At 42.9% G+C, this 25,538-nt stretch overlaps 1 protein-coding gene across 1 annotated transcript in view; it reads left to right on the top strand.

Annotated features, from left to right (window-relative positions):
* lysmd2 (LysM, putative peptidoglycan-binding, domain containing 2) overlaps positions 1 to 19,626 on the top strand; it is a 57,992-nt gene extending 38,366 nt beyond the window's left edge. Inside the window, exon 3 of the mRNA XM_078241356.1 lies at positions 16,547 to 19,626. Coding sequence (XP_078097482.1) covers positions 16,547 to 16,598 — 52 coding nt within the window. The 3' untranslated portion in view covers positions 16,599 to 19,626. The remainder of the gene's footprint in view (positions 1 to 16,546) is intronic.
* The last annotated feature ends 5,912 nt before the right edge of the window (positions 19,627 to 25,538 follow it).

The raw sequence follows: 25,538 nt of genomic DNA, 5'->3' as shown, positions 1-25,538 counted from the left end.
CTCCCAGTAGTTCAGTCCTTCCTGTTCTTGCACAGAAGGAAGAATCAGTGGCTAGATCATTCTATCCTAATCTTTGGCACCTGCTTTGTACCTACTGCAATGAAGTGGGATCAGTAGCATATGGCCATGGCGAAGTGGCACAGTGTTGTGATTCAGACCAGCTGTAGACTATGGAGCTAAAAAAGCAACAGAAATACAAACATTAAGGGGAGCATTATTAAAGGCGCTGGACATGAACCTTTTGTACATTCCAGATGCTGCATAACAATAATAACATAACTAGTATGTATTTTGTATCGAGTCTCTTTTATGTCCTTTGTCCTTGGTTCATTTGATATTCTTTTGTACCGACATATATTCATTTCATGGCCTACCTACTCTGTTTCCTAGCTTTAATAATTTTCACCTTGTGTATCACATACTGGGCTTCATTACCACTTCTCTAATCCTTGCTGTGCAATGTGCTTGGTATTGACTTTGAAGTCCCACTTCATATTTGCAAAATAATACCATTGTGTCATTAATGTCCATGGGCAGCATCTCTAATGAGAGAATTTGTTGCTTTGAAGTGGAACAAAGGAACATGCGCTTTTCATTAGTTTCAAACCCTGTTGAGCTGAAAGGTTGAACTAGCCTCCTCTGAATGAATCATGATTATTTTCTCTGAATTATTTTCTGCTTTGGTTAAGGCAGTCATTTTTAAATTCCTATCTAAATGAAGCACACTAAATATTAAATATAAAATATTTTGTCTTGATGGCATATTTGGTTTGTAAAGCCCCAAATTGGACTCATTGGTGGACTCATCTGGTATTTGGAACCAGCAAGGTTTGTTCTGTTCATAGAATCATCATAAAAATCATAGAATCCCTACAGTGCAGAAAGAAGCCATTCGGTCCATCGAGTCTGCACCGGCCCCACTCCCATATCCCTACATATTTACCCACTAATCCCTCTAACCTACGCATCTCAGGACACTAAGGGGCAATTTTTAGCATGGCCAATCAACCTAACCCGCACATCTTTGGACTGTGGGAGGAAACCGGAGCACCTGGAGGAAACCCACGCAGACACGAGGAGAATGTGCAAACTCCACACAGACAGTGACCCGAGCCAGGAATCGAACCCAGGTCCCTAGAGCTGTGAGGCAGCAGTGCTAATCACTGTGCTACTGTGCTGCCCCAAATTGGTCTCATTGGTGGACTCGTCCGGTATTTGGAACCAGTGAGGTTTGTTCTGTTCATAGAATCATCATAGAATCCCTACAGTACAGAAGGAGGCCATTCGGCCCATCAACTCTGTACCGACCACAATCCCACCCAGACCCTATCCCCGTAACCCTCATTTACCCTGCTAACCCCCTGACACTAAGGGTCAATTTAGCATAGCTAATCAACCTAACCCGCACATCTTTGGATTGTGGGAGAAAACTGGAGCACCCGGAGGAAATCCACTTAGACACGGGGAGAATGTGCAAAGTCCACACAGACAGTGACCTGAGTCTCTGGCGCTGTGAGGCCAGTTTCTGTGATTGTAAATTTTGTCAGAAGATTTCCTCCTGTTTCAGTCTAGGTTGTGAACTTGAAAATTACCAACCTCGAGAGGAGGGTGAAAACACATGCATTTCTGTAATATTAAGCATTAACTATTCAGTTATGCTACCATTTTCTGCGGTTGTGAAGTCTGCAGGTATGTTGCAAGGAGGGGGAAACAGAAACATGATTGAGAGAGCTTTAGTGATGGCTGTGGCATTTTATGAGCTTTGCACTCCCTATTTACATTCCTGCTCTGCTGTAAATAGCACTGGCACAGTAACGCTAAAGTTGCCACTTTCTACATAACTGAGAGATACATCAGGCATTCCAGATTTGCTTCTTGGAGCAATAGAAACTTTGTGTTAGATGGTACAGCTGCTCTGGTCACTGCAGCACTTAGTACTCTGCCTCCCACTGGAACACAAATGACACAAAGCAGACTTTACGAAGAAAAGCTTACCTATACTCCACTCCTGTAGATTGGGAGTTCCAACTAGTAACAATACCCCATTAAAAAAAACTGTAACTTGCCTTTATATAATGTATTTTAGCATAGAATAACATTCAATTGCACTCCAACAGCTTAATCATAAAAAGGATGGCAAACCAGATGTGGTAAGAAGTTTAACAACACCAGGTTAAAGTCCAACAGGTTTATTTGGTAGCAAAAGCCACACAAGCTTTCGGAGCCCCAAGCCCCTTCAGGTGAGTGGGAATTCTGTTCACAAAAAGGGCATATAAAGACACAAACTCAATTTACATGAATAATGGTTGGAATGCGAATACTTACAGCTAATCAAGTCTTTAAGATACAAACAATGTGAGTGGAGAGAGCATCAAGACAGGCTAAAGAGATGCTAAACCAGATGTGACCATTGAGATAGATTTTAAGGAGGATCTTAAATGAGGGAGGGAGGTGGAGTGTTTCAGGAACTTCCAGGGAGTGAAGTTTAGGTGACCAAAGTGCTGGCTGCCGGCTTCAGAGCGGAGATGACGATGTATCAAAGGCGTGAACCATTAGAGCAGAGAAACTTTTAGGGTGAGGTAAGGCTGGAGGAGATTAGAGATACTCTGGGGTGAGGTGCTAGAAATCATAGAAACCCTACAGTGCAGAAGGAGGCCATTCAGCCCATCGAGTCTGCACCGACCACAATCCCACCCAGCCCTACCCCCACATATTTACCCGCTAATCCCTCTAACCTACGCATTTTAGGACTCTAAGGGGCAATTTTTAACCAGGCCAATCAACCTAACCCGCACATCTTTGGACTGTGGGAGGAAACCGGAGCACCTGGAGGAAACCCACGCAGACATGAGGAGAATGTGCAAACTCCACACACACTGACCCAAGCCAGGAATCGAACCCAGGCCCCTGGAGCTGTGAAGCAGCAGTGCTAACCACTGTGCTACTGTGCCGCTCTTGAAATGTGGTAGCAACTTTAGATTGAGAACCATTGAAAACAATAATGGCGAGTTGTGGGAAAATGAGCCATTGGTAGGAAAGTTATGGGTGCATTCAGATAGGCAAGGATTGACGTGGGTGAGGACAGTCTTACTTGGGTGTTCAACTGAAGAAGGTATGTGGTCAGTTGTGTCAGAGGTTGAGGAGGTATGAGGAGAACATGGTCACAGTCACCAAGTGAATCATTTCTAACTTTGGTGAAGGCCACTTGGTGCTGAGCACTGACTGAATGTTTTTTCCCTATTAAATGGGAACATTTATTGCTCAATCCTAATTGCCCTTTGACTGAATGGCTTGCTAGGCCATTTTGGAGGGCATTTAAGAGTCACCCATATTGTTGTGGGTCTGGAGTCACATGTAGGCCAGACCAGGTAAGGATGGTAGATTTCCTTCCCTGAAGGACGTTAGTGAACCAAATCGATAATGGTTTCATGATCATTGTTGGACCTTTAATTCCAGACTTCTACTGCCGTGGTGGGATTTGAATCTGGGTTCCCAGAGCATTATCATGGCTCTCTGGATTACTAGCTGATTGGAGAGATTCAAGCATGGATTGCAGAAAGGATGACATTTTTAAAACTCTGCCCAGGTGGAAAGCAGTGTTTTTTCCCCATTCCTTTATATTCTTCTCATGGTCTGGCCACTGGTAATTATGGCCTGAATTTTCTGGATGACCAATGCTCGGTGCCAGCCATTTGAGAGTCAATGGGGAATGGATCCCTGTCAATTCTGACAGAGTAAGAAGTTTAACAACACCAGGTTAAAGTCCAACAGGTTTATTTGGTAATTTCTGACAGACCCACGGCCATTTTACGCTGAATTGAGCGTTGATTGGCAGCAGGTGGAACTTCCGTCCGCCCTCAGTTGGGGGTCCAGCCTTGGAGAGCTGTCGACCGTCTGACAACTCTGCAGCCCCTCCAGGCACAGCGCTGCAGTGGCCAGAAGAAATACTGCAATGCTGTGTCTGAGCCTCAGTCCGGGACTGCACTTCAGGTGAGTATCAGGAGCCCTGGGGGCTGGAGGGTAGTGGTTACTCTGGAGCGTAGGGAGGGAAACTAATACGGTGTCGGGTTAGGCTGGTTGGAGAGGATCCCGGAGGGAATTCTGACCATGCAATTTTACCCCTCCCCCACCCACCTGAAAACCTGCCAAGGGGGCAGTGGGGGGAGCGCAAAATTCTGGCCAATTTTTCCAATGTAAAATCTTAACTGCCTTACTGTGGGGGGGAAAGACGGAAGTTTGTTTTAAACTCTTAACGTCTGAAATGTTTGGTCTCGACTAAAACTTGCAGTTTAAAAATGATTGCATTGATTTTCCTCTGATGAGCCCATCGCTGAGTCAGCCAGCTGAAACTCCATGCCTACTTGTTTAGATTTATTTTCTCAGTTTTGTGGGGATGAAATGGAATCATTTTCAGAAACATTGCCTGTTTGTCGAAGGCAATAACTGCATTGGAACTTTACTTAAATCAGTTTGATGTAGTTGAACGGTTGCAAAGCCTGTGGATGTTTGCTTTTGCAAGTACATTAGAGTAAAATCTACATGGCACAGTTCCCATGGAGATCAGTAAACCAAATCTGTGGCATTCCCAATTAGTTTAATAATTGGCAAATTGGGCATATCACTGATCTTGATGGTCAACTGCTGGTTGCAAAAGGACCATGGTCTATCTGGTTTACCTTCTACCATCTTGTTGGTCGCATTCTTTGTCACATCCTCAAAGAAAGCCAGTAAAATAAACTGGCCAAGATTTCCCCTTCACGAACCCATTTTGGCTACCTTTTCTGATTTTATTTCTATTCAAATGCCTCACAAGAATGCAAGAAATAGGAGCAGAAATAAACCGCGTTGCCCATCAAGTTTGCCAATCAATATAAACATGGCTGATCCTGGGCTTCAACCCCATTTTCTCTTCATTACAAAAATCTGTCTATCTCAGTCTTAAATGTATTCAATGCTGGAGCATTTATAACTCTCTGGGGTAGAGAATTTCAAAGATTCGCAACCCTTTGAGTGGAGTAATTTCTCCTCATCTCAGTCCTAAATGATTGGGCCCCCTTGTCTTGAGACTGTGTCCCAGCAGAAACAATCCCTCAGCTTCACCCTATTGAGTCCCTTCAGAATTTTCTGGATTTTAATGAGATCATCTCTCATTCTTTTAAATTGCAGAGATTATAAGCCCAATTTACTCGGCCTTTCGTCAGAGAACAACCCTCTCATCTCGCGAACAATTTAGTGAACCCTCTCTGTACCGCTTCCGATGCAAGAAGGGGGGAGGTGGAGGGGGAGGGAAGGGGAGGGGGGAGAACCTCCGATGCATTATGAAAAGCTTTAGAAAGCAAAGGAAACTGAGAATAAGCAAGAGACAAAGGTTAAACTTGCTCTTCAATAAAGTGGGTAGACTTCCAAGCACATGGTGAAGCAAAATGGGCTGCGAGAATGAAGACTTATAGAAACAAAATGTCTGTGGGATCTTAAGAGAGAAGCTACTACTCAGAAAAAAGGAAAAGTTCCAGGAAAAGGGAAACTGTGGCATTGTTAGCTAGGGAACTCTCTTGCATTGTGTGAGGAAGAGGAAGACTACAGCTCAGCCTTCAACACCATTATTACTACGAAACCCATCTCCAAACTCCGTGGCCTGGGACTCGGCTCCTCCCTCTGCGACTGGATCCTGAACTTCCTAACCCACAGATCGCAGTCAATAAGCATAGCCAACAACACCTCTTCCGCGATCATCCTCAACACTGGTGCCCCACAAGGCTGTGTCCTCAGCCCCTTACTATATTCCTTACACACCTATGACTGTGTGGCCAAATTCCCCTCCAACTCTATTTTCAAGTTTGCTGATGTCACCACCGTAGTGGGTCGGATCTCAAACAATGACAAGACTGAGTACAGGAAAGCGATAGAGAATCTGGTGAACTGGCGCAACAACAATATCTCTCCCTCAATGCCAACAAAACAAAGGAGATAGTCATCGAATTCGGGGCGTACTGGGGGACATGCCCCTATATACATCAATGGGGATGAAGTAGAAATGTCGAGAGCTTCACGTTTTTAGGTGTCCAGATCACCAACCTGTCCTGGTCCCTCCATGCCGACGCTATAGTTAAGAAAGCCCAACGATGCCTCTGCTTTCTCAGAAGACTAAGGAAATTTGGCATGTCAGCTACGACTCTCAGCAACTTTTAGAGATGCACATAGAAAGCTTTCTGGTTGTATCACAGCTTGGTATGGCTCCTGCTCTGTCCAAGACCACAAGAAACTACAAAGGGTCGTGAACAAAGCCCAATCCATCACTCAAATCAGCCTCCCACCCATTGACACTGTTCACACTTCTCGTTGCCTCGGAAAAGCAGCCAGCATAATTAAGGACCCCACACACCCCGGACATACTCTCTTTCACCTTCTTCCGTTGGGAAAAAGATGCAAAAGTCTGAAGACGTACTAACCAACTCAAGAGCAGCTTCTTCCTTGCTGCCATCAGACTTTTGAATGGACGTACCTTGCATTAAGCTGATCTTTCTCTACACCCTAGCTATGACTGTTACTCTACATTCTGCACTCTCTTCTTTCCTTCTCTATGTACGGTATGCTTTATCTGGAAAGTGCACGAGAAACTTTTCACTGTACTAATACATGTGATAATAATAAATCAAATCAAGGAAAGTTGAAGAAAGCATAAAACCCGAGAGACGATAACCAAAATTCAAAAAGGTTCCAATATTATCTCCAAACAAATCCAGTTGACCTAAAGGTCGTAACATTTCTCAGTTTAGTAGGTCGCAAAACATTTACATTGCTGTAAAGGTTAGTCCATTCAGCAAAGCCAAGAGTTAAAACCTATAATGAACTGACAAAGGTCTCAGAGGAGTCTTTCTCGCTGAAACTGCTCACTATTGCAGAAAGATTTAGGTTCCACCACCAAAGTCAGGAAGAAGGCAAAAACATTTTACATTTCATAGCGACCTTATGAATGCTAGCTAAATATTGTGAACTTGGTGCGACACTTTATGATACTCATCGTGATAGGTTGGTACCTGGACTCCAGGATGAAGCTATTCAAAGAAAGCTGCTTACGGAAAGAACACTAACCCTGAAATCAGCAGTGGACATTGCAATGTCAATGGAGCTGACTGCTAAAGAGGTTTTGCAGAGTCAGGCCGAAGATCCATCAAATGGAGACCAGTTAAAAACAAGCATGTCAACGATGTGCACAGGTTGGACATTCAGCAAGGGAATGCTGGAGTAGGGAAAACAAGTGCAAGAATTGTGGCACAAGGGGCCATGTTGCCAAAGCCATGCTGGACACAACAAACTTCCTCTACACCAGAAATACGTAAGAAAAAGAAAACACCCAGATGTCAGGCGAAGATGGAGACATCATAGAAGACAATGTGCTAAACAAGTTCAAGAGTTGACATTGGGAGTTTTGTCGGTACATGGCGATTCGCAACATTTTTGGGTATTCCCAAAACTTAATGGTAAATCAAAATGGAAGTGGATACTGGGGCTGCAGTATCATTGATATCTGAGACAATCTATAAGCAGGAGTTGAAGCGTTTACTACTGAATCCAGCTAATGTACACACAAGTCACACCATTAAAAGGATACATTAACGTGGAAGTGAATGGGCGAACAGTGGAGTTGCCTCCCTAAGTTGTTTGCAGAAACTTTCCTTCCTTATTTTGTTGGGGGAAATCAAACTCAACATGACAATTGTAGATCAACTAATCGATAGCAAGACTGACCTACAGTAATTTCTGGAAAAGTACACAAGTATGTTTGAAAACTCACTGGGCTCAATGACTGGAGTAGACGTCCAACCCAAAATTAAGCCAGACAGCATGTCAAAATAGCTAAAAAGCGGAATAGTACCATATGCTATCAGACCAAAAGTCAAAGAAGAACGAGAAAGACTTTTCCAAACAAGAGTCATTTGAACCAATTACTACAAATGATTGGGTTACACCATTCGTGCCTGTACTAACACCTGATGGCTGAGTAAGGATATGTGGGGATTTCAAGATGACGATTAACCCAGTATTGTGCGCTGATCAATATTTATCTGCTGGACTATCTGGAGGCCAGAAATTTGGTAAAATAGATCAATGACAAGCCGACTTACACATGAATGTGGCTGCAAGTTTGCAGTCGTTAAAGGGGAAATCCTGTATGACAAATTTATGATTTTGTTTGTAATAACTTTAACCCCATACGAACATTCTCTCTGAGTTGTAGTTTCTCGGGTTGCTCAGACTGTCTCAGTTTTTGAATAATCAGACAAATATCTGCCTTTCTCCAGTATTCTGTGATCTCTAAGAGTTGTGTCAAAGCTCTTAAAATTTCCCCTCAGGTCTTGGAGCATCCTCGAGTGTTTTCTGTGCTGCTCGTGAGGTTTGATTACCTTAAATTTGCACAACAGCTCAGCAACAGTACTGGTAGAAATGCAAATAATGTCTTGTCTCTAGCATTCTGTTGTTTCCTTTCCAAATCAACTTCAGTTGTCTTTCTCCTTGGTTAGAATTAGAAAGAAGCAATTTAAATTTGTTCTATGTAAGTGCCTCTTTTTGGAAGACGCCATTGTTCACATTCGCAGGAATGTTGTTGTCAGGGCTCTGGCTGAATTAGCTACTAAAATTCTACTGGCCAGAGCTGATTAATATGTGTAGGAGTTTTGCTAAGTATGGAAACTGGGGATAAATTGTGCTTGATGATTGTATATTTGCTTCAAGAGGTTGAATATATGGAAATGGAAAATAATCATGCACCATCTGCAGCAGAAAAGGGCTTGATGGACGGCGTAACCGTCCCCCATTTCACACTTTATTACAGAATCATTTTTTAGCCTTTCAAGATGACACGGTCAAACTGCATCAATATCATTTAAAATTAATGCATCCAATTTTTGAGTTCATTTCCCTGAACGTGTATCAGAGAGCATGGGGTATGAGTCAGTGTTTATTCCACTTATTGCATTGTTTCAAAACGCATTCTATTGCTTTGAGACATCTGGTTAGTCAACTGGATATAATATATAAATGTTGTTTTATTACTCACTAATACATAGTCTTAGTTTCTACGGTTCTACTTCATGTTTCCCTATCTTGGGCCTAATTAATGATTTGTGTGGAACAATGTCCCACCTGTCAGCTTGGTGACTTTGCCTACTGAATCGAAAATTAATTTCAGCATGGGCTTTGTAAATATCAGATATTAAAGCCCAAAATGTTGGGAATGCATAGTTGCTTCATTAGTATCTGTAAAGAAAAAATTGTGGACCTTTTGTCAGATTTATTTTCAGTTTCTTCTGTGTTTTGCGTTCCCAGAAAAATTGAGCATGCTGCTAAATTAAATCAGCTGCGGATATAAAAGGTATAAAACTAGTTATTAGCAGGCGAGTCTTTTATCTGTTGTGACTATTTTTTTAAAAAGAGTTTCTTCAATGTTGAAATGCTTGAGAGAGAAAATGGTTGAATGTTGTTTCCAGGTAATCCTTATTATGGGAAATGCCATGTACTTCATGGAACCTACCTTTCATCATTATGATGAATGCTAGCATTCATATTGAGAGGGCTAGAATACAAGAGCAGGGATGTACTTCTGAGGCTGTATAAGGCTCTGGTCAGGCCCCATTTGGAGTATTCGGAACAGTTTTGGGCCCCGTATCTAAGAAAGGATGTGCTGGCCTTGGAAAGGGTCCAGAGGAGGTTCACAAGAATGATCCCTGGAATGAAGAGCTTGTCATATGAGGAACGGTTGAGGACTCTAGGTCTGTACTCATTGGAGTTTAGAAGGATGAGGGGGGATCTTATTGAAACTTGCAGGATACTGTGAGGTCTGGATAGAGTAGACGTGGAGAGGATGTTTCCACTAGTAGGAAAAACTAGAACCAGAGGGCACAACCTCAAACTAAAGGGACAATCCTTTAAAACAGAGATGAGGAGGAATTTCTTCAGCCAGAGGTGAATCTGAAGGCTGTGGAGGCCGGGTCATTGAGTGTCTTTAAGACAGAGATAGATAGGTTCTTGATTAATAAGGGGATCAGGGGTTATGGAGAAAAGGCAGGAGAATGGGGATGAGAAAAATATCAACCATGATTGAATGGTGGAGCAGACTCGATGGGCTGAGTGGCCTAATTCTGCTCCTATGTCTTATGGCCTTATTAATTTGATTGGTAAACCTAAAGCTGCTCCTCGACTGATAGTGTAAAATATTGTTCGCAAGCGTATTCAATTTGTATTGGAGGAGTATCATCTATATTTTCAAATCTTGCGTGTTCTTATGTTTTCCACTCGTGTAACTTCCTCCTGCCATATGATCCTCTAAAAACTGTATTCCTCTGACTCTGGCCCTAGTATATTCCCCCCTTCTTTCACCCACCATTGGTGCAGTGCCTTCAGCCATCTCGGCCATAAGGTCTGGAATTCCTTCTGCATCCCTCTTTCTTCCTTTAAGACTGAGTTTCCCAAACGTTTCCAGCTAGGGAACGCTTTTGACCTACCAAGAATACTGAAGGAACCCTGAGAAACATTATTATTGTGTTAAAGAAGCAAACCACAAGAAAATGATTGTTTTCATACGATAGATACAAAGATACAAAAACCTAATTTATGGAAGCATTTTCTACCTCTGTTTACTATAATTTAAAAGTTCTCTTATTAAAACGCATACTTCGGTCTCACCTTTTTGATATTTTTAACAAGAGAAGTGTTGCTGCTACTTTGGTTTAAATGTGTGCACTGCTGGAATTTCCCTGTCTGTCTGACACGCACACTCACACTCCCTCTCTCTCACACAGTCTCTCACACACACTGCCTCACTCTCTCTCACACTGCCACTCTCTCACACACACTGTCTCTCTCTCACACACACTCTCTCACACACTGTCTCTCTCTCTCTCACACACACACTGTCTCTCTCACACACACTATCTCTCTCTCTCTTTCACATTGCCACTCACTCTCACACACACTGTCTCTCACACACACTCTCTCTCTCACACACTGTCTCTCTCTCTCACACACTGTCTCTCTCTCTCACACACTGTCTCTCTCTCTCACACACTGTCTCTCACACACACACTCTCTCTCTCACACACACTCTCTCTCTCACACACTGTCTCTCTCTCTCACACACTGTCTCTCTCTCACACACACTGTCTCTCTCTCTCACACACTGTCTCTCTCTCTCACACACTGTCTCTCTCTCTCACACACTGTCTCTCTCTCTCACACACTGTCTCTCTCTCTCACACACTGTCTCTCTCTCTCTCTCACACACTGTCTCTCTCTCTCTCTCACACACTGTCTCTCTCTCTCTCTCACACACTGTCTCTCTCTCTCTCTCACACACTGTCTCTCTCTCTCACACACTGTCTCTCTCTCTCTCTCACACACTGTCTCTCTCTCTCTCTCACACACTGTCTCTCTCTCTCTCTCACACACTGTCTCTCTCTCTCTCTCACACACTGTCTCTCTCTCTCTCTCACACACTGTCTCTCTCTCTCTCTCACACACTGTCTCTCTCTCTCACACACTGTCTCTCTCTCTCTCTCTCTCACACACTCTCTCTCTCTCTCTCTCACACACACTCTCTCTCTCTCTCTCACACACTCTCTCTCTCTCTCTCTCACACACTCTCTCTCTCTCTCTCACACACTCTCTCTCTCTCTCTCTCTCACACACTGTCTCTCTCTCTCTCTCTCACACACTGTCTCTCTCTCTCTCACACTCTCTCTCTCTCACACACTCTCTCTCTCTCTCTCACACACACACTCTCTCTCTCTCTCTCACACACAAACTCTCTCTCTCTCACATTCCCTCTCTCTCTCACACACACTCAACCTCCCTCTCACACACATTCCCGCTCTACCCCCACCCTTGCAGATCCCACTCTCTCCTCCCATCCCATCGTGGGGGAGGTTTTTACTCTCTCCTCCCCCCTCTCGGATATTCTGCTCAAACCCCACCCCGCTCCTCTTCCCCCCCCCCCCCCCCCCCCCCCCCCCGCCCCCTCCACACACACACGCACACACACACACACACACACACACAGGCCTTACTCACACTTAAAAGACCATTTAAGTTTCATGTTGTTTCCAGCTCATCTAATGGAGAAGCCAGCCTCTGATTGATTGGACGAGCTGGGCACTACACAAAACTAAAATGGTATGGATCTGCCTGGCCTGCTGCTGAACAGACCCAGTTTTATGCTCCTGTGAAACACCTCTAAATATTTTACTACATTAAAGGGAGTAAGCAGCAGAAAGCTGTGCTAAAATGAGAAAAACAGTATTTATAGAAGCACTTAATCTGGAGTATCACTTCAGTATGCTTCTGGAGAAGCACTGCACTATTGAAGGCATCATCTTTCCGATTCTAGGTTAAACAGATGCCTGGTCTGTGTGTATAGCAGGGTGTTCATCTTCCCATTTCTCAGGCAGTCTTTGCTTTGCATTCCCCTTTGCTCTTTGATACTTCACATTGGAAGAGGAGGAGGCCATTCTGTCCCTTGAGCCTGTTTTGCTGTTCAGTTTGATCATGGCAAATATGTTGCTTTATTCTTGGTTGTTTTTGCTTGCCCCTTTTATCGGCTAATCTCTTCACTTTTCAGCCCTTCCCCTGCTGTGCTTTCTTCCTATCTGCAGTTCTCTGGCTCAATCCACTATATCTCTGTTACTGCTGCTCACTCTGCTTCCTCAATTTTGCATCTTCAGTTTGTTTCCCTCAACTCGTCCTAATTGTTTGAAAGTAAATATTTCGGGTGTGAACCTGAATTTGGAATTCACCAGGCGAACTCGAGGAGTTCAGATAGGAAGCAGTCCCCCTGTACAGCTGAATACATTCCACCCCAAGGATTCCATGTAGTGTCTCCTAAGCAGCTACAGGAAGATTTGATGTGTTTGCTGTCAAGGTGCTGATGTTCTCACATTCGAGTAAGCAGTGGCAGGTGGTAACACCAGGCTGATGGAAAGCAGCATCCAAAATGAAGCCTCGGTTTAATCCCTGCCTCAGGACGGCTGATGAAAATCCCATAAAGCTGTTAAGTTTCTCTTTCCCTGGCTGGCTGGTCTGTCATTCCAATCATTTTCTGTTTTGATTCTCTCACTGTTTCTTTTTCTCTTTTTACCTAAGGCGGGTGCCCTTGACTTATTTCTAGACAAAAAAAATAATGATCAAGCAGCTAAATCCCTGGTCCAGAGATCTGAAAAACAGCTTATGGTACAAATGCAACAATTGCTGAGGATTTGTCTTCCGAGATGGTGTTTTTTGTTAAGAAATTATATAAAAATGGGAAGCATTCCTGGTAAAATATTACCCCAAGCCAAAACGAATGGGACGGTTTGTGGTACGATGGTTCGCCTGTTTTGTGTAAGGCTCTAAAGTTCAGTTAATTGCCCCATGTCTGTCCCATTTAGCAAGGTGGTAGTGCCACACAGCATGATGGAGGGTATTGTAAGAGGTACACGCTCTCTTTTACCCTTGCTGTCAGTTCTTGAGATTAGGATTCTATAAAGTTAAAAGTTTTATTTATTAGTCACAAGTAGGCTTACATTCACACTGCAATGAAGTTACTGTGAAAATCCCCTAGTCGCCACACTCCAGCGCCTGTTCAGGCACACTGAGGGAGAATTTAGCATGGCCAATGCACCTATAAGAAGTCTCACAACACCAGGTTAAAGTCCAACGGGTTTATTTGGTAGCACAAGCCACAAGCTTTCGGAGCGCTGCTCCTTCATCAGGTGAGTGGGAGTTCTGTTCACAAACAGGGCACATAAAGACACAAACTCAATTTACAAAATATTGGTTGGAATGCGAGTCTTTACAGGTAATCAAGTCTTAAAGGTACAGACAATATGAGTGGAGAGAGGGTTAAGCACAGGTTAAAGAGATGTGTATTGTCTCCAGCCAGGACAGTTAGTAAGATTTTGCAAGCCCAGGCAAGTCGTGGGGGTTACAGATAATGTGATATGAACCCAAGATCCCAATTGAGGCTGTCCTCATGTGTGCGGAACTTGGCTATGTTTGGCTCAAGCTTTGACAAAGGGTCATCTGGACTCGAAACGTCAGCTCTTTTCTTTCCTTACAGATGCTGCCAGACCTGCTGAGATTTTCCAGCATTTTCTCTTTTGGTTTCAGATTCCAGCATCCACAGTAATTTGCTTTCATCCTCAATGTGATGACTGGATTTTGTCTCCACAGGAAGTTGCAATAGTCACTCCTACCACTCCTGTCATAGACAGATGCATCTGCGACAAGCAGATTGATGAGGACTAGGTCAGTAGGTTTCCCCTCTTGTTCATTCACTCACCACATGCTGAAGACCCAGTCTAGCAGCTGCGATCTTTAGGACTTGACCAGCTCATCAGTAGGTAATGAGCCACTCTTGGTGATGGACATTGATATTCCCCCACCCAGAATACATTGTGTCCTTGCCAACCTCAGTGCTTCTTCCATTTGGTGTTCAACATGGTGGAGTGGAGTACTGATTTGTGGGTGGGCGAGGGAATGTGGTAATCAGCAGGAGCTTTTCCTTGCCTGTGTTTGACCTGATGCCATATGAGATTTGGAGTCAATGTTGGGAGCATGCAGGGTAACTTTCTCCTGACTGTATACCACTTTACCACCACCTGGTGGGCCAGTCCTGCTGGTGGGAATGGGATGTTGGTGGTGTCTGGGGCATTGTAAGGCATGATTCTGTGAGTATGACCATGTCAGGCTATTGCTTGACTATCTTCCAAATTTGGCACTTTGCAGGGTTGACGGGGCTGGGTTTGCCACTCTCGTTGTCATTTCCAGTGCTTGGATTGATGTCGGATGGTCCATCCAGTTTCTATCATGTTTATAGCCTTCGAAACCACTGAGTTGTTTGCTAGGCCATTTCAGAGGACATACAAGAGTCACCAAACTCGTTCTCCTCTCTGCATATCCAGTCAAACACTGTTAAAGCTGCCTTCACAAACACCATATATTTGCTGAGTAGTTTTCCAACTATGCCAGACTGGGACTGCAGTGAACCAGACGCGTTTTTACAACAATTGTTAGTGGACAGTGGTTTCGAGATCATCATTAGACTAGCTTTTAATTCTAGATTTAATTGAACTTAAATTCCACTAGTCATGGTGAGATTTTTCTGTGAATATTCTACTCACTATGCCGCTCTAAAAAGAGAAGCCATCGTAAAACAAATCTGTGATCTGCGACTATCTGTCACAAAACATGATGCCTTAATTCCGCAGCTTCTAAAATGTTTCCAGCAAGTGTCAGCATGGCTGTTGGGCGGCAGGGTGGCACAGTGGTTAGCACTGCTGCCTCACAGCGCCAGGGACCCGGGTTCGATTCCCGGCTTGGGTCACTGTCAGTGCGGAGTCTGCACGTTCTCCCCGTATCTGTGTGGGTTTCCTCTGGGTGCTCCGGTTTCCTCCCACAGTCCCGAAACACGTGCTAGTTAGGTGGATTGGCCATGTTAAATTCTCCCTCAGTGTATTCAGTCGTCAGAGTGTGGCGACTAGGGGATTTTCACAGTGACTTCATTGCAGTTTTAATGTAAATCTGCTTGTGACACTAATAAATAAACTTTAAACTCAACTGGTAGTGCTCCTGCCTTTGAGCTAGAAGGTTGTACTTCGAAGCTCACATGGCAGACCTAAGGACTTAAATGCATAAGCTCATCTGAGGGAGTGCTGCATTGTTGGAGGTGCCCTTTTTAGATCAGATGCCTGATTCAGTGACACTATTCATGAATGGGGAGTTCTCGGCATTTCCCAGCATTTTCTCTTTTGGTTTCAGATTCCAGCATCCGCAGTAATTTGCTTTTATCCTCAATGTGATGACTGGATTTTGTCTCCACAGGAAATGTGCAATGGTCACTCCTACCACTCCCGTCATAGACAGATGCATCTGTGACAGGTAGATTGATGAGGACTAGGTCAGTAGGTTTCCCCTCTTGTTCATTCACTCACCACATGCTGAAGACCCAGTCTAGCAGCTGCGACCTTTAGGACTTGGCCAGCTCATCAGTAGGTAATGGTAATGAGCCATTCTTGGTGATGGACATTGATATTCCCCCACCCAGAATACGTTGTGTCCTTGCCACCCTCAGTGCTTCTTCCATTTGGTGTTCAACATGGTGGAGTGGAGTACTGATTTGTGGGTGGGCGAGGGAATGTGGTAATCAGCAGGAGCTTTTCCTTGCCTATATTTGACCTGATGCCAACTGGCCAACATTCCTCCCTCAAACAAGGTAAAACCAAGAATAAGTGATGTGGTGATTCATTTCATTGCTATTTGAAATGTGTATAAACTGACTGCTTAATTTGTCTAGATAGCTGAGGCTGTAATTGAAATGTAATTTATTGACTTTCAGTAGGAACTCCTGGGGATTATATTAACTCAAGTTCTTAATCTTACTCTGTTTTTCTTCTAAGCATTTATGATTTGATCAGATGTTGGAATAGAAATATGAAAATAAATGAATTATTGTTAAAAAAAAAATGTTAAACCTTAATCTCTGCAAGGTACTAATCAAGTTCTTTACTTTCAACAGAGCTGGTGACACAGCGCACTATGCAGGATCCTCCTACCAGGGTCACCATTAAGTACAGAACAGAATCCAGACCTACAGGACGACTAATGAAAGAAGTGGTCTATATAAGTTGTCGAAGGTGGAGACTTTGGCTTCTGAGGCGCAGACTGTCACATCTGTAGGTTTCTGGGGGGAGAGGAGTATTTGCTTTTCCTTTGCTTAAATCTTTGCGAAGGGGATTGTACACCCTTGCAGGGCACTGGAATACGGTAATGGGGAAAGGCAGCATTTTACCTTGAACATCTTCAGTGTGAAGTGTGAGCTGCGGTTAATTTTGTGTTTCCTCGTGCTTTCTCTACCCCTGTTTTATATTACAACAGCAAAGTTTCTGTTGATTTGCGGTGTGTGCTTATTTGCTGCAGTCCTGGTCCACAGGAATTACCCTTGTTGCTAGATTGAAGTTAGGTGTAAAGCAATTTCAAATATGTAGCCTGTTTTACATCTTGCATGCATTGGCTGTTGTGCTTTCCTCCTGTCTAGCACACGAGTGGGTCGGGGCAGAGATAAGTGTAATTGCTCTGACTAAGCTCTGCAGAAATTAATTAAATTCTCACTAAGTATGACCTTACCTTATGAGTTTGTGCAAAATGAGACTGAATGAAGAGCAGATTTACCTAATTACCTGGATTTCCTGTGTGCATACTGGGTAGGTTTATACATAATAATTCGGTTGAAGAAACCATTTGTCAATAATCTCCAGGTTAAAACCAAGAGTAATGCAGAGTATTACATTCCTCTAAGTTCTAAGCAACATCTTAATTTCAGATGAAGATAGTGGGGCAATCACAGGACTTTGTTCTTTAAAAAGTGGGATTACATCAATTACATGAAACCGAACCCGATATGCAGGTAGAGAAGACAGACTGTTCTCCCCGTGTCTGCGTGGGGTTTCCTCCGGGTGCTCCGGTTTCCTCCCACACTCCAAAGATGTGCAGGTTAGGTTGATTGGCCATGCTAAATTGCCCCTCGGTATCGGGGGGGATTAGCAGGGTAAATGCGAGGGGTTACGGGGATAGGGCCTGGGTGGGATTGTGGTCGGTGCAGGCTCGATGGGCAGAATGGCCTCCTTCCCGTTGTAGGGATTCTAAGCCACATTTAATAAGCATTTGCTTTCAAGGAGGTCAATTGCAGAGTGTCTAAACATGGCAAGTACTGTTTCATCAATGCAGCTAGCTGGAACTGGCAAGGATGACTAGTTTTATACATTCTGACTTGATTGAAGAGGCCTGTTAAATAATGCAAGTCACACTGTCTCAAGCACTGTAATATCTGTTCAGAATCTGATTGTACCAAACAGAGTACAGTTGTTTCCCTGGAGGAGATTGTGGCAATATGCCTAACAGTGTAAGTTTCCAATAAAAATTAGCCAAATATTTGCGATGGATTACCTGGTCAGTGCATAACGTATATAGTTGCACCTTTATAAGTGGTTTTAAGACCACAATTTCCCCTTTAAAAGCTGATTCACATCAGCTTTTATTACCTTGTTTTATAGCTGATCTAATTTCTAGTTACCTTATTTACCTGGCGCAACTAGTTAGCACTTGATTTATAGGATGATTGACTCATGACCCATCGAGTGGAAAAAGAAATGCTGGGAGAACACTGCTGTATTTATGCCACTTGAGCATTCAAACTGGGGAGATACTAGTGTGAGAATGGTACAAAATCAGAGCCAAAGAGGCAAGAACCAGGCTGAAGATATGAGTACCAGACAGGAGATACCAGTGAATGTGCCAGATTCACGAGGGTTTGACCTCGGTTCTATTTTGAGTGAGTGTCAGTGAGATTACATGAACGCACCAGTTGCTGAAGTTAAGTTGATTGGAGATTAGCATACAGGTTAATGTTGTATGCATAGATTATTCTTTAAGGCAGTGCAAGTTCCCTAACCTGGAACTCCATGAATTTTGAACCTGTAGTAGTTCATTTATCTATGAAATGATGACCGAACCAACTGATAGAAGATCCAAACAGTATGTTAATTAATTGATCTGATTGTACTCTTAACTTGTTTCTCATCTACCTGCCCAATCCCACTTTCTCACCACTGCCTTCCCTGAAGGCAGTGGTTTGTGTTGGATTGGATTTTCTTGGGCACTAACAGGACCTCCATTACCTCATCAGAATTGCTTTTCTTAAATATTCTCAGAGCCTCAAAAGCAAGGAACAACGGGCTTTTCAAATCATGAGCCACTTTCCAACCTAGCCATCGCAGTTGAAATTATAATTTCTTCCTACTTCACCAAAGTGCATCTTTTCTAAAATCGGCATTGTTTCTCAAATTTTAATTTGGCTGCTTCTGAACCCAAAACCTGACCTAAAAAGATTGACAGGCGTGGTATCGCCTCATTGTGCAGGGATAATTCTCTTCTTACCCACGCTCTACGTCTGACTTTTATTTTCAGGGAAAAAAGTAGTTGCTGCAATATGTGCTAAGAAAAGGGAGAAACATTCAGGCCTTAGCAGATTTTGGGCTTGGCAGTAGCTGCGTGTAGGGGGCAGAATGGGAAGTAGTTTAATGACAGGCAATCTGCAGGGAGCACTGGCGGTTGATATCAAACTGTGAACAATTGCGTGTATTTGTTAAGGTCCCTTCATACCCAATTTGTTCACTCTGATTGATTGATTGGTTGCCGAGTGGTGGAACTGTTGGCAGTGCTCTTATCTGCGTGAGATCTTTCGTCGTGACTGAATGCACAATGGGAGGCATCACTCAGCAGTGACAAGGAACTGCCTTGAAAAACATTCAATGAGCTGAGCCTTACCATGGTAATTTCAGTTTTCAGCATTTGTCCTGTATAACTTGCAGACAAATCTAGCAAAATGTTTTGACGGCAGTTCGAATATTAAAACAGAGAAATTGCACACGTTGTTTGCAGGGTAACCAGAATAGATCACTGTGTTTTGCCTTTCATATATCAGCCACTTTATTGAAGCACATCTATTTGCTCAATAAAAGAGAGGCAATTTACTTTTTCAGCCAATTTTGAGTATATACTATAGTTAAAGGGACCGTGTAAAATACTTGCTATCAATAGAAAATAGTAATAAAAAGGAAACCTATAAATGCTGGAAATCAAATCAAAACCGGAGATATTGAAAATGCACACGCAGTTTGATTATCTAAGGCAGAGAAGTTAATATTTCAGGTGGGGCCATTCATCCGTAACAATAGGGATATTGAGCACCAATTGTATACAAAGTAATTTTGGTAAGAATTTTGACTGGAGTTATTATATTTCCATGTGGTAGCGTTGCACGCCAACCCTATTATTTACAGCATGTCATTCTTCTCCTTGATTTTCAGATGCTTGAAACATGTTACTTTTCTTCCTGCCAGATGCTTTCAATGTAATTTGGTGTACAGTCGTGTTGAATCTTACTTCACTTTTCCAAATAAAGTCTGTTTTTTTATATGAAGGCGCTGTTGAGGATGTTTCAGCAGGAAAATTAAGGGGCTGCATTTGAAATTATTGTAGTTACCAAACTGCAGGACAACAACTCCCTTGCTGTTGTAATTTTTAAAAAAGTCTGCATTTAAAGTGTCATTTTAACCAATTATTTTGACTGAGAATGATTTCTGACGACAGATCTTGGGATGATTTTTAATGGCATGGTGCCACAAAACTGTAAAACTGCTGATGGTTATTTTAAACTCAGGCTCAAAAGCATACCATAATACAATCACATTTCAGTAATTTAGAGAATTCACACTACTTGGAGCACAATACCTGTTAATGCCAAGTTTCTTAAACTTATTAACAATGAGTGACAAAACATCCCTCCCCTGGAGAGCTGGGTTGACCTGGATTCTTACATTTTATTTTCCCTCAGCCTCATTGTCCTCTTTCTCTAACCCCATCTCACACCCCAAAGCCCACAAAATAAATGGATAGATTTTCAACTTGCTGCCCTGGTATGAAACTTGACATTACATTTTGACGATCTGTGAAAGAAATTGCTTGATTTTTATCCCAGTGCATTTCAATTGCTCTGCCACCCCAGTATTAACAGCCTCCCAAGGCAGCAAGTTGTAAATCTACCCCACTCTCTTTAGGGCATTAGTTTAATGGGTTTTAATGGATTGAATTACATTTGAAAGTAAAGGCAGCGTGTGCACATGGTTAACTATATTCCTTCTCTTGTTTAGCTTCATATTCTGATCATCATGTAAAAAGCATGACTGACTGAATGTAAGCCTTGTGAATTGCTCAAAATATGTTTTAACATCTGAAAATCAGACATTGTTGCAAAACCGGGTTAGGCGTTGTAATGTTTATCACATTTGTTTGTTTTTTTTTGGGGAGGATGGATAAGAAATAAATCCATTATGCCTTTGATTTGTGTGAAAATGTGCTTTTAAAACTGGTTTAATTAGTATTTATTTTTCTCGCCTTCCTGTTCTATTCATAAGTTCAGAGAAGGTTGTTTTGCTTCCCCATCCATACTGAGCAAATCTGATGTGGAAGAATACAGTTACAGATGATGATTCTGAACCCGTGGAGATCTGTGACTTTGTTCTGAAGTAACCCATACAGTCAACTTTTAGCGCATGAATTATTTGTGTTGCATTGTTGTGGCCTTAGGTTTTGTTTTTAAATGTACTGGCAATGAAGACTTGTTCTCTGGTTGATATTTCATCTGACAATCTGCAATAAATGGATTTTGTTACAACTGCAATTTGAAGTTATGTCTCGTTTATATTTTTCAGTGTGAAGAAGTTAATATTTATTGTTATTTTGTCTCTTACAACACTTGTAACAGGGCGGCGCAGTAGCGCAGCGGTTAGCATTGCGGCCTCACAGCGCCAGGAACCCGGGGTTCGATTCCCAGCTCGGCTCACGATCTGTGCAGAATCTTCACATTCTCCCCAGTGCCTGCGTGGGTTTCCTCCGGGTGCTCCGGTTTCCTCCCACAGTCTGAAAGACATGCTGATTAGGTGCATTGGCCATGCTAAATTCTCCCTCAGTGTACCTGGGCAGCATGGTAGCACGGTGGTTAGCATTGCTGCTTCACAGCACCAGGGACCCGGGTTCGATTCCCGGTTTGGGTCGCTATCTGTGTGGAGTTTGCATGTGTTCTCCCTTTCCTCCAGTTTTCTTCCACAGTGTGAAAGACATGCTGGTTACTGCATTAACCCGAACAGGCGCCGCAGTGTGGCGACTAGGGGATTTTCACAGTAACTTCATTGCAGTGTTAATGTAAGCCTACTTGTGACACTAACAAATAAATTTTAAAACTTTGTCAATTTGTTCAGTTGAGCTTCATATATACAAGAATCTTTGGGAGTTAGAGAAAGATGCATTATGTGTAAGTGGTGCAGGAAGTGCCATGAAGCTGTTTGCAAAGAGAAAAATATCTAGTTAGTTACAGAAATGTACATATATTCTTTAGGAAAATGTGTATCAAAAGTATTGAATTATTATCTTTTGAGAGAATTAAATTGGTCATTACTAAAAAAACGTGAATTATTGTGTGTGCCCTTTGTATAAAGAAAATATGAATGCAAATTTAAAAAATCAGTTTGACTAACTTTAACTTGTCAGAATATTGGATGGGCTAGAATTAAGCTCTAAACTCCCTTTTTGAAACACGCAGTACAAATGGCACAAGAATTCTGATTTTGGATCTTGAGAAGAAGGTGGAGGTCAAAGACAGATGCTTGCGTCAGACTACGAAAGCATGAGGAAATGGAATCACTGGCTACGACTGAATAAATAATGGGCAGCACAGTGGTTGGCAGTACTGCCTCACAGCACCAGGGACCCGGGTTCAATTCCTGGCTTGGCTAACTACAGAGTCTTTATGGTCTCCATGTGTCTGAGTGGGTTTCCTCCTACAGTGCAGAAGGAAGCCATTCAGCCCATCAAGCCTGCACTGACTCTCTATCCCTGTAACCCCACAAATTTACTCCGCTAATCCTCTACCCTACACATCTTGGGACACTATGGGGCAATTTAGCATGGCCAAATCGCCTAACCTGCACATCTTTGGACTTTGGGAGGAAACCGGACCACCCAGAGGAAATCCATGCAGACATGGGGAGGATGTGTAGACTCCACACAGACAGTCACCCTGGGAATGGAACCCGGTTCCCTGGCGCTGTGAGGCAGCAGTGCTAGCCACTGTGCCACCGTGCCGCCCAAAGTAATCGATTAAAATTCCAAATATTCATCCATTGCTAAATATTTAGCACGCTAGCCTTGACGGTTAAAGAGAAACATAGGGATCAAAATGGATCTGATTACCCTAGATAGCCTGGGCGGCATGGTGGCACAGTAGTTAGCACTGCTGCCTCTCAGCGCCGGGGACCTGGGTTCGATTCCCAGCTTGGATCACTATCTGTGTGGAGTCTGCACATTCTCCCCGTGTCTGCGTGGGTTTCCTCCGGGTGGTCCAGTTTCCTACCACAATCTGAAAGAGGTGCTGGTTAGGGGCATTGGCCGTGCTAAATTCTCCCTCCGTGTACCCAAACAGGCGACTAGGGGATTTGCACAGTAATTTCATTGAAGTGTTAATGTAAGCCTACTTGTGACACTAATAAATAAACTTTAAAATAGAAGCAGGTGAAAGAAGCTCCACCCATTTGGGTAAGGGCCTCTGAATTACCTATCTGAAGGTATTCTTACCGCTTTTTAAAGATATGCATTCAGCTGAAGTGTTCCATTCCTGCTTCAAAAAATTGAACACTTTTTAGATTAATTGCAGGGGATGGTATTGATTTCACTTGAGGATATGACTTGAGAAAATTCTTAAGCCAACAATGTAATGACATAACTCAGTCATGAGCAACGATTATGAACCTGTGCACTGTTCTAACTTCAATCATGCTTATTGCTCATGTAATGTTGGGATCAATAAGGCAAATGCAGAGGTTCTGCCAATGACATCAAGACTTCTGCTTTGAAGAGAAAGAAAACACAAGAATTTCAAGGATAAGGATAATGTTTTCAAAATATTATTGATGGTGGCATTTGGGCTGCGAGAAAGTAATGCCCGATGCGTACAGTCTATACATACCTATCTTTCCTGCAACACCATGTTTGAATTCCTTCAATCAGGTTTTTGTCTTTGCCACTGCACTGAAATGGCCCTTTTCAGAGTTAGCTGCCCATGCTGGGTGGCACGGTGGCACAGTGGTTAGCACAGCTGCCTCACAGCTCCAGGAACCTGGCTTTGATTCCTGGCTTGGGTCACTGCGTGTGTGGAGTTTGCACATTCTCCTCGTGTCTGCGTGGGTTTCCTCCAGGTGCTCCGGTTTCCTCCCACATTCCAAAGATGCATTGGCCATGCTAAATTGCTCTTTAGTGTCCCAAGATGCATAGAGATTAGCAGGGTAAATGTGTGGGGTTACGGAGATAAGGCCTGGGTGCAATTGTTGTAGGTGCAGACCCAATGGGCTAAATGGCGGCCTCCTGCACTGTAGGGATTCTATGATGCTCTAAAGCTCTGGAATTTTCTCAAGTGTTTTTTTCCTCTCCTGCTTTAAGATTCTGCTCAAAACCTACCTTTTTGACCAAACTTTCGATCAGCTGTTCTAATATCACCTTATGTGGCTTGGTGGCCAATTGTTTGATAACGTTCCTGTGAAGTGCTTTGGGACTTTTTATATATTAAAGGTGCAATATAAATGCAAGTTGTTGTTTTCTCCCATCTATTGTTCCTGATTTGTCTATTGTTCCTGATTTAAACGTAGACTCGACACCAATTCCTTATTGGGACATCTTTTTCAGCAAATAGATTTTTTGATCAACAAGGGAGTCAAGGATTCAGAGGGGCAGGCAGAGAAGTGGAGTAATAGCCACAATCCTCCTTTTATTCATTTGTGGGACCTGGGTGTCGCTGCTGGCCAGCATTTATTGCCGATCTCTAGGTACCCCAGGGCAGTTGAGAGTCAACCACATTGCTGTGGCTCTGGAGTCGCATGTAGGCCAGACCAGGTAAGGATGGCAGATTTCCTTCCCTAAAGGACATTAGTGAACCAGATGGATTTTTCCAATAATCGACAATGGTTTCATGATCTTCAGTAGATTCTTAATTCCAGATATTTTTTATTGAATTCAAATTCCACCATCTGCCATGGTGGGATTCGAACCTGGATCCCCAGAACATTAGCTGAGTTTGTGGATTAATAGTCTAGCGTTAATACCACTAGGCCATCACCGCCCCTCCTCTCTGATCAGCCATGGTCTTACTGAATGGTGGAGCAGGCTCGAGGGGCCGAATGGCCGACTCTTACTCTCAATTCTTGTGTTTGGATTTCCATTTCTGCAGAAGTTGCCTGTCTGAGCTAACAAAAGGCAGTTTGTTTTTCTTGGTGTTCTTCCAATTAAAATAGGAAGATTTCGTAATATTTTCCCAACAAAGTCTCGTTCACTCCATTGAAAGCTCAATACTCGGAAATCTCTGCTTATCCAGTTCATTTTATGGAGGGAGCAATAATACTCTAGGTTTTGGTGTGAAACAAACAAACATGTTTTTAAAAAATTAAATGTAACTTTTATGTTGTGATTTCAAATAAATCTAATAATACTACCCGTTCCACCTTTCAACTTCTCTCTCAATTACTGCTCCTACAATTCATATCTGAAGGATGTGATCGATTTTGAAAAAGGCCAATCTGTCTTGTTTTTTTTTGGATAACCTGTTGAACCTTAACTGCTTGAAAACACATCTTAATTGTGAATGCAGTTCCTTTCAAACTTGTTTGTAAAACAGCATTTTCATGGAGTTAAGATATTCATTGATCTCTGTTTCTCATTAAAATCCTAAATGTTGTCAAGCCACAGTTATTTTTTTTAATGCATGTTCTCCTCTGAAAGAAAATCATAATTGGGGAGTCGAACACTTCTCATTTTGAATGTCCGTTGTATCAGACGCTCCCTGGCCAGGACTAAAATAGTTGGAAACAAAGAAAACCTCCCTCCTCGTTACTGTGACAAAGTGCTTT

Source organism: Mustelus asterias, chromosome 24 (genome assembly GCF_964213995.1).
Source record: "Mustelus asterias chromosome 24, sMusAst1.hap1.1, whole genome shotgun sequence".
Taxonomy (NCBI): Eukaryota; Metazoa; Chordata; class Chondrichthyes; order Carcharhiniformes; family Triakidae; genus Mustelus; species Mustelus asterias.
This window is presented reverse-complemented; position numbering and strand designations above follow the sequence as displayed.